A 10,734-nucleotide genomic window follows, 5' to 3' on the forward strand; every position below is an offset into this window, starting at 1 on the left:
ATACATAGTTATATAGTAAAGATTGTAGTTAGAATGACAGTGACTACACGTAGGCCGAATTATGTAAATTAATCTGTTGATTTTAACATGGAGCAACCATGTGGGGTTGGGCATAAAACTGGCCGGGAGGGCATGCACGCCGATTAATTTTTTTTAAATATACCTTTGCCTTTACCCGCCGGCCTCTGCTTGTTTTTATAATTATTGTATTGTCCGAGGAATTACAATTAATAAAAAAATTAAATAAAAACTGTTAAATAAAAGTTTGAGTTGTAAGTTTATATTTCAAGCAGGCCACTATCGCGAACAGCGCCACCAACGCCTTTAGTAATAGTATTGTGTCGTTCTTCCTTGACAAAAAGTCCGACCGAGTTTGTTATCACTGATTGTATGTGACCCAAACTTGTTACTTGGTCTCAGTCCAAAAATCGAGTTGCAAAATAAAATGTGCGTGTGTTTTGTATCAGCTTTAAAACTATGTCCTTCCCGCACTACCTATTCTAGCTACTTCCGTTAATGGCGTATACGCGATCCTATAGTGTTTTATTCACTCTAATCTTGAGTAATTCTGTGCTAAGAAAAAGTATATAGGGCCTAGAGCCTCTGAACAATTCATGACAAACACGCGTGTACTTTATCTTAAAACTCAAAACACAATACTGCAGTCACCGGAGATTTACACAGGCTCAACCACAAATGCATTGGGCAACCTTCACTCATTTTCACCCTTTTCCTTCTTGAGTAAGTACAATGACGTCATTGATTTAATACCCGGTCGTCGTGCCAACATAATTAAGGACAAAGTTGTGGATACCAGTGACGTCCTAGACAATAATATTGTACTATGGCTGTGAAATTTAGATTAAATAATTTCATTTTGTGTGAAGCTTTACTGATCGTGACGGCTCATCAGTCCCCCCCATTCTGCCTCACGTAATCTGGTAAATCGTTTACTGGTTGTTTAACATAATGTGGCAATTATACACAAAATAATTAGGGATTTATTTGTTCAACTTTCAAACTGAACAACCAAATCGAGGGTGAAGTCTTCTTAAAACTGTTTGACTACTTATTAAAATGTGTTGTTATTTTTTTTTATGATATCAACTTTGAATGTAGGCGGGATTCATACAAAAATTATCTTTATCGGCATGGCAGACACCTTGGTATTTTGATTCCAACAAGAGGGCGCTCTTTCATATTGCTTGATATTATTTACAGACCGCATAGTTATGTTTTTGTTTTGTTTTCATTTGCCAACATTTTTAGTAATCTTGGCTGTGCTTGCACATCAATAGGGCTGGTTTAGACTTTTGGACAAGTCGTTAAATGTCTGTTTTTGGTGATAGCGAAACGGCCCTCCTGCAACTTTCGTTATGCTCCGCGCGAGGGCTGCTCCACCGAGCTGAAAGTTGCACTGATTTCAGTGTAATGACACACCGTGTACACTTTCTTATACGGATGCTCTCTTAAAGGCAGTGGACACTATTGGTAATTACTCAAAATATTTTTTAGCATAAAACCTTACTTGGTGACAAGTAATGGGGAGAGGTTGATGGTATAAAACATCGTGAGAAACGGCTCCCTCTGAAGTGCCGTAGTTTTCGAGAAAGAAGTAATTTTCCACGAATTTGATTTCGAGACCTCAGATTTAGAACTTGAGGTCTCGAAATCAACCATCTAAACGTACACAACTTTGTGTGACAAGGTTTTTTTTTTTCATTATTATCTCGCAAGTTCGATGACCGATTGAGCTCAAATTTACACAGGTTTGTTATTTTATGCATATGTTGAGATACACCAACTGTGAAGGCTAGTCTTTGACAATTACAAATAGTGTCCACTGCCTTTAAAGTACGTTTGCAAGTTATGAAAAAGGCAGGACTCTTAACTCAACCTGTCGGGCGATTGTTTAATATTTAAATTCAATAAACAGCACAATTCAAGTGCGTTTTGGCCCGAGGTAGTTGTGTGGACACTTCACACGATTAGCCGTGTTTTCCTTTATCGCAGTCCTTGTGGACCAAAAAATAATAATTACACGTAAACACTTTATAATTATTTCCATTGTTAAAACGTCTGGTGTCAAACTCACTAATTACATTGATGGGAGGACATAGTCACAATTGCACTCAATAGGGCTATAGTAAAGACAAAAAGGGAGAGGGTGGGGGGGGGGTAAAGAAAAGACCGAAAAAAAGAAGAAGAAAAAAAAACATAATTATCACTGTGCCCTCAAGATTTTTTTTTTAAATTCTTTTATGCATTTTTACTGCTTATTGTTTAAAAAGCTGCAAAACAAAGCCCGGTTCATCCTCTTCGTGCAAAAACGAAGTTTGCTTCATACACAAGAAGAGGCGCGAATAGCCCTATATAGGACCCTTCCTCTGTACACATATCAGAGTATTACGAAAGTGTATAGGGCCGCCAGGGTTATACTGATTATATTGCGTCACCAAAACTCGTTTCGCATTCGCATGAAGTATGAACCGGGCTTAAAAGTATTTGAAGTTATAACTGTTTGTAGTGGGACGAAATCTGTTATTCTTAATTAACATGTAATGTGACCAGAGGGTTGGCCAGTGGAAGAGTGCCATTTAGGAAATACCAGAACACCTTGTCCTCTGCAGAGGTGAATGTGCTCTAACACCTTTGCAGTGGAACTATCGGACAATATTCCCAAGTAAAGGCACCAACACTTGACGTGTCAGGTACCAGAACCTCGGAGTAAAAACGACTTAGTTTTGCTTTATAGTAATCTAACACAATTGATTTCTGAATCATGGGCGACAGTGTGAACAATCTGAAGATAGTTGTCGTCAGTGTTTAGAAACGACCAATGAAATCGGCTAGATCAAGCAAGGTCCTGTAGGGATCCACTTCTAATCGAATGTTACTAATCAAACTTAAAAATGCTACAGTTGACTTGCAGACACATTTTTCAACAATTCTTGTGGCATATTGACTATCTGAGAAAACTTTGAGTTGCCACTTAACATTGGCAAAAGGGAATTATTGGAAAAATATTGGCAATCAAAATGGAATTGTTAGATGTTGTATTCAACTCTCCCAAGGTAAACATGGCCCAGAACTGAATATTATGAGCTGAATGAATTACATGTTTCATACAAAATGATTGATCCTGCATACAGCCTGTGTGCTAGCATCCCTTTGTTGTTGTTGAAAACATTAATTATTCAATGAGACTGACTATGTTCGTCGTCAGCGGCTGCTTGGACTTGGGGTTGTACTTCATACAATTGACTTGTAAACGATAATGATAATGAACCAGAGTCCGGAGTTATAGGCTTTAACAAATATCCATCGGTTTTAGCATTAAGGCTGGCTCACAAAGTATAGCGGCGATGACCCAACGGAAGGTGACGAACGTAAAAATCCCAAAAGGTTAGCGGCACAGCGACGGCAAAAGGGGAAAACTCAACGGACAACAAGGAACGAGATTAGCGGGCTGACAGCGGATTTGCTGGCGGCAAGGAACGGCGGCTGAAGGTGGATTGTGCCGACGATTACGTGACTCAACGGCCGACACCAAAGCCTTTGTTTGTGGTTAATAGTTGAGTTTGGCGGCCACTCCTCACATGTTCTGGTCATCCACTCGGGCAACGACTATCAACGAAATTGTGCCGACATCAAAACGACTTGCTGTAGCTTGCCGTACCCCCCCCCCCCATTCGTCGTGTCGTAGTATGAACAATCCTTTAGATAACGCTGCCTGATTGATTTATTTTGCTCCGACGGGGCGCATCTGTGAAAGTGCCCCCATCAGCCAGAGGTTTAGCCCAAAACCTTCCCCAAAACGACAGACTGCCAAAAGACAGCAATAATATTGCTGTTATATTATGAATAGAACGCGAAAGCGTTTCTGGATTAAAGAGAAACATCCAGGACGTTTTGAGAATGTCTATCATAGAGAAATCACGAGCTAAGCTGAACAAAATGACTATCATAATTTAACAATGATTACGCCCTCTTGTGGTCCAAAACAGGTCACTGATTGTCGTGCTGATATCATAGAGCTATGGCTGATATCAGATTACCACCCATGTAAAAACTGAGGTATGACATTGACTCTTCGTGTGAACACACCACTATGTTGAAAGATTAAAACTTAACACCAGTGTATTTGCAGTTTGTTATTCCGAAAATCGTATCACGTGATAACGCTAGTAATCTCGTCCAATATGGATAATATCACCGGTGCCATTTTATAAACTACTGTAAAATATTAATATTCTGATGGCAGTGTTTCTATTCCATATACACCTTATACTCAGTTCTTTGTTCTTAGTCATTACAATGGAGTGAGTGTGAGGCCAGTCTGGGAAGGGCCAGCTCTACCACCTTGCACATTCCTAAGCAATGATAGAAGTAGTGGTCAGTGCACAGACCAGTCCAAATATGGGGCAATCGTCCACACTCTCATTTGTTTAGTACGGCCCCTTCTTAATCCAGCCAAACATAATCCTGTATGTATAATTCTGTATGTATAATTTTTCAAATGTCCCTTTAATGAATAGGAAACAATCCCTTATATGGTTACAATTTGTGTAAGAAAGCATCTTGCTCTTTCCTTTATAAACCCGTGTAATTTCAAGTTGAGCACAGTGAGAGCCTCCGCCATCAGTCGTACATTAAAAGTAACTTCAACCATCAATCCTGTGTCGTTGCGTACCTTCTTATAGTCTAAGAGCATATAGCCTAACTGGTTATAATAACGAAAATTGCGTCATTTTTTTATTTCAAGTTGTCACAGCTACCTCCCTCAATAACACAACTCCATTTTATGATAGTCATTTTGTAATGTTAATTAAATTAATTATGTATTTATTAATTATTATTTTATTAATTTATGTTTACACTTTTTATAATTTGTTTATTTAAGTCATCATTTATCATTATGACGACAAGGACTTCCTGTGACACGAGACTCAGATACTGCCTTCAAAAGAATGCAATTTCCGTCCCAAAAGGGAACAATGGGTCAATAATAATTGATGAACACTCCTCATCAAAATTAAAATGTGGTAGCCCTGACGATGGCCATAATTCACGACTCAATTTACCGCAGTAATTGATGGCCCATGGATCGCTTATACAGTCTGCCGTAGCATTGCACACGCCCGGTAAGAAGATCTGAAACTGGAACTCTGTTAATTCCATTATTTAGAAATCACTGCTTAGGTTTCGTCCATGGCTAAGATACACTATTCCTATGTAGACAGAACCGAAGAAGAAGATTCAAGCAAAAGGGTTTCCAAAATGGCCATTCAGCTGAAAAATTCGAATAGTGTAACATCATACTTTCTTCATCTGAATCTCAATCTGAATTTCAATCTGAATTATAGTCGGCAAAGCATCCCAACGGAAACATCAGTCACACACATTTTCTGTAGAGAAGACAATGAAGATATTTCTGTTTTAGATGGGAGGAAAACCACTTTAGGGAAAACATACGCGATCAGTGAGTCGTGTATTATTGACTGAAAAACCCAATCCACTCACGGCTCCGGTCTGCGGCTCGGACCGGGTAGACCCAGAGGTGAAAGGCATGAACTGAAACCACTTATAGGCAACCTGACTGCCCCATACACTGATCATGCATCCATACACCTCAGGCTAGACCCGAATGTCTGGTCCCAGTATAACAAGGCTCCAGTCCGCGGCTCGGACCGGGTAGACCCAGAGGTGAAAGACATGAACTGAAACCACTTATAGGCAACCTGAATGCCCAATACACTGATCATGCATCCATACACCTCAGACTAGACCCGAATGTCTGGTCCCAGTATAAGAAGGCTCCGGTCCGCGGCTCGGACCGGGTAGACCCAGAGGTGAAAGGCATGAACTGAAACCACTTATAGGCAACCTGACTGCCCATACACTGATCATGCATCCATACACCTCAGACTAGACCCGAATGTCTGGTCCCAGTATAAGAAGGCTCCGGTCCGCGGCTCGGACCGGGTAGACCCAGAGGTGAAAGGCATGAACTGAAACCACTTATAGGCAACCTGACTGCCCAATACACTGATCATGCATCCATACACCTCAGACTAGACCCGAATGTCTGGTCCCAGTATAACAAGGCTCCAGTCCGCGGCTCGGACCGGGTAGACCCAGAGGTGAAAGGCATGAACTGAAACCACTTATAGGCAACCTGAATGCCCATACACTGATCATGCATCCATACACCTCAGACTAGACCCGAATGTCTGGTCCCAGTATAAGAAGGCTCCGGTCCGCGGCTCGGACCGGGTAGACCCAGAGGTGAAAGGCATGAACTGAAACCACTTATAGGCAACCTGACTGCCCAATACACTGATCATGCATCCATACACCTCAGACTAGACCCGAATGTCTGGTCCCAGTATAACAAGGCTCCAGTCCACGGCTCGGACCGGGTAGACCCAGAGGTGAAAGGCATGAACTGAAACCACTTATAGGCAACCTGAATGCCCAATACACTGTTCATGCATCCATACACCTCAGACTAGACTCGAATGTCTGGTCCCAGTATAACAAGGCTCCAGTCCGCGGCTCGGACCGGGTAGACCCAGAGGTGAAAGGCATGAACTGAAACCACTTATAGGCAACCTGACTGCCCCATACACTGATCATGCATCCATACACCTCAGACTAGACCCGAATGTCTCGTCCCAGTGTAAGAAGGCTCCGGTCCGCGGCTCGGACCGGGTAGACCCAGAGGTGAAAGGCATGAACTGAAACCACTTATAGGCAACCTGACTGCCCCATACACTGATCATGCATCCATACACCTCAGACTAGACCCGAATGTCTGGTCCCAGTATAACAAGGCTCCAGTCCGCGGCTCGGACCGGGTAGACCCAGAGGTGAAAGGCATGAACTGAAACCACTTATAGGCAACCTGACTGCCCCATACACTGATCATGCATCCATACACCTCAGACTAGACCCGAATGTCTCGTCCCAGTGTAAGAAGGCTCCGGTCCGCGGCTCGGACCGGGTAGACCCAGAGGTGAAAGGCATGAACTGAAACCACTTAGGCAACCTGACTGCCCCATACACTGATCATGCATCCATACACCTCAGACTAGACCCGAATGTCTGGTCCCAGTATAACTCAGCAACTGTTTCTAAATAACCACAGAGATGGGTCAAACGCAGAATCTTATTTACAACGAGTTTACGGGTCAGCTTGACCCGTAAATGGGTCAGCTTGGCCCGTAAATGGGTCAGATTGAGACAGAGAATCCGCTCAATTTAGACCCGGAAGTTGGTTGAATGAACTTTAAAAAAAATGAGCCATTTCAAAGTAAATCGTTTGAGTTATGTAACAAAAAACAATGTAATGATTACCCCCCCCCCTTTTACACACCATGTACACCGCCATATTTATAGCACAATTTTCGCTGAATTTAGCAACATAGTTTGGATATACCGATTTCGATATTACCAACAAGATAAATTCACTTAGAAGGAAAACCAAAAAACAAACATTACAAACACTGTTTTGTGCGAGACATTTTGCAATTCATTTGTATTTAATACTTAACATCTTTCAATTGAGCGATAATTATCTATCCCATACCACCTTGAAATATCAGCCTAAAATCTCCCTGCCAGAATTAACCCAGATCTGTGTCCGAGTCCCGCAGCTACTGACCCAGCCCCAGTGTAGGCATATGCGTGATGAAATAGATTGCCCAGCAGAATCCTAGCCATCATCTTTTTCTTCTTGACCAGTTTTGAGTCAGCCTGACCCATTATGGATTAGGTTACTTGGTGTGACCCGGAATCTGGGTAATATGACGCCGTTTTTACAGTGAATGTATACAATAGTTCCTGGCCAGGCTATTACGGATTCGTCCAACTTATTTGAGTACTGGTGATCTGTTCAAGTAAATTAGCCTCGCGGTTAATATTAATTAAACAACCGTGAAAAATAAAATGGCATGATCTGAAAACAACTATTGTATCTCCTCAGTAATGAGAAACGATCATGTTTTGATCAGTGAATTAATTTGAAGCGAGCAGTAATGAGGTATTATACAGCCAACGTGCATAAAGGCACCGTTATAGGAACCGTTTGATTGTTTGAATCTTATATAAATGTAGATTATTCAAGTTAGCTTCATCCAGAAACATACCCAGAATGAAATGTTTTTGAATCCGTTTTTATAAAACCACATTTCTCTTAATGTTATACGCATCCACAGCTGCGGTACTGCTTCGAGAGTAAGTTTTTATGGTCATTTATTTTTAAGAGTACATAATTACAATAGTTATAATCTACAAGTGAAGTGACGAATTGTTAGAGTTACATTTCACACAAGATGGACATTTTTACAGGAACAATCGAAAAACTCCACGGATTGGTGCTGATTTAACGGAACATCTTATAAACTATTTATTCTGCTTGGGAACGCAACGCCCCGGATAATGTGACACAGTCTGAGGAGTTCAAATTCAAGTGGTAACTTGTGATTAAGCACGTGACTGAACCAGTTAATCTATTCAAATATAACACGCAGATGGACTATTTGGGATAAAGATGTGCACCCGTGAAACACCCCTCTCTCAACTACCGTCGTTTTGTACACAAGTGTAACCCTAAATAGCGAGAGAAGTTTTGCCGGAACCGTACGACCAGAAGAGCATACAGGAACGGGTTTAGAGTGGAGTTGCACCACAACAAGTAATTGACGATTTCCCATGTTAGATCGCTGATGCAGTGTTCACAGAATGCCACTAGGATTGAAGATACATGAAACGGGAGCCACGTCGCCACGAAGACACCTACAATGACTGAGAGTGTAACCGCTGCCTTACGATGCCTCTGTAGCTCACGTGCTCGCCGCCGGGCTTGAGGAGGATGAGCGCTAAGGTTAGTAGTTGGGTGTTTTACTGCGTGACATGGACTACTTGCCTCCTCATTCTCAATGACCCGTTCCCTACCGATAACTTGAGCAGTTCTGATCGGAGGAAGCCGTTGGTCAGAATTAAATATGATTGATATATCATCTAGTTCTATGTCGTATCCTGCATTGCAGTGGTATTCTTGGCTATCAAGTTGCATTGGTTCTGTCTTGCCTTTATCTTTCACCTCAGAGTGATCTGTGAAGTGAGTATTTTGTTCTCTTTCTGCAGTTGAATCTTGTCTGAAAGGACCTGGATGCAATGCTGCGTCCCTGCTGCTGGCAGCTAATGAACTCTCATGCGAAGGGCAAGCACTTCGGAAATGTCCCTTTGATCTCTGCTTAATGTTCATGTATACCTTTGTATTCAAGTAAATGATAACAAGAAGGGGGATTAGGAACTCCACGGCAAGTTGAAATCCAACGAAGGGGCCGTTCTCAAACGGTTCAAGTTCGCAATCTTCGGAATAGTTCACATTTCCATCTCCGAACAACGGGCCCCACCCAAAGGTAACAAGAGAATAAAACACTGTATAGATAATCCATACAGTTACGCACATAACAGTGGCCTGTCTGTGTGTTTGGAAAGTACCGTAAGCAAGTTTCTTGGTGAGAAGCCAGTATCGATCCAAACTGATGAAGATAATAGTCAAGACGGTAACATTGGTGCAAGTGTAATCCAATACTAACCATATCTGGCACAGGATCTTTCCAAATGGCCACCACCCAATAACAACCCATATGGAATTAAGGGGAATGGAAACTGCACCAATGATCAAATCACATATTGACAGGTTGAGAATGAAGGTATTTGCTACTGTTGATCTGATGCGGTTATCAGTGGTATACGCTATCATGACGAAGATGTTACCACACACTGTTACGATGCTGATGAGGCTGAGTGTGACTGCAATAGGTATCTGCCTCTCTGAACAAACAAATAGCCCGCCTTCATTGCACGAATCCTCACTGAAGTTACCCATCTCCATCAGGGATGTTGTGTTGCTTGGTGCCTCCATCATCGGTGCGTAATCTGCACAGTAAACTGACACTTTTATTCCCTGCTTGAAAAACTTCAATCGAGAAAATACCAAATCCTGTGTATCGGTGTAAGTCGTATACGTCTCTCGTTCACATTGTGCATTTTACATTTATACGGGTACAACCTGCCAATAATAACGACTTACATTCGGCACGAGCGCGCTATAATGGAAGCTTGTGATTGGATGAAATAGTACATCAAAATAAATAAATGAATTAAGAGTCTAGGGTTTATATCAGCGGGATGGACGGAGGTGCTGTTTTGTCCCGACTGTTTTTGTTGTGTGTTATTTTTTCATTCTTGTAATCAAGAAGCCACAGCGAGTGGGCATTGATTCTGATGAGGATTCTGATTATTGTGTTATTATGATTACCCCGACGTAAAGGCTTACTAGGAGAAAACTGATTATTATTTCAATAATTTATTTCACTCTAGTTTGGGACATATTGGGAATCACGAGGTTGTTGGGTTCTAATTACTTTGTTGTTTACGTGAAGACACTTCCTCCTTCACAACAGGAAACTATTATGCACTTCAGGTTAAGATGGGATTTGTGGTCCCTGATGATTGTTGGTTTTGTTTTGGGGTTGTAATTTTCTTTCTTTTCAACCTCATAATATGAAACCTTTTGAACTAGTTAATTCAGTATAAGGATTATTAAAGATTTCCAAAATATGTTTTGTCTATTGTATATTTTTAAACGGTTAAAAGGAACATTAAAACAAATGTTCTATTTTGCTATTAAAACAGTTGCTGTCGGCAGTGTAAGCACTT

The 10,734-nt window shown here is 41.4% G+C and overlaps 1 protein-coding gene across 1 annotated transcript; it reads right to left on the reverse strand.

Moving 5' to 3' along the window:
• Positions 1-8,444: 8,444 nt before the first annotated feature.
• On the reverse strand, positions 8,445-9,937 carry LOC117291259 (octopamine receptor 1-like). Its single transcript, XM_033772886.1, has one exon. The coding sequence runs from the start codon at positions 9,935-9,937 to the stop codon at positions 8,585-8,587; it is 1,353 nt and encodes a 450-aa protein (XP_033628777.1). The 3' UTR covers positions 8,445-8,584.
• Between the last annotated feature and the right edge of the window lie 797 nt (positions 9,938-10,734).

This window comes from Asterias rubens, chromosome 6, assembly GCF_902459465.1.
Source record: "Asterias rubens chromosome 6, eAstRub1.3, whole genome shotgun sequence".
Classification (NCBI taxonomy): domain Eukaryota; kingdom Metazoa; phylum Echinodermata; class Asteroidea; order Forcipulatida; family Asteriidae; genus Asterias; species Asterias rubens.

Excerpts from the sequence above, each read along its gene's own strand:
- LOC117291259 (XM_033772886.1), bottom strand. The coding sequence starts at position 9,937 with ATGGAGGCACCAAGCAACACAACATCCCTGATGGAGATGGGTAACTTC.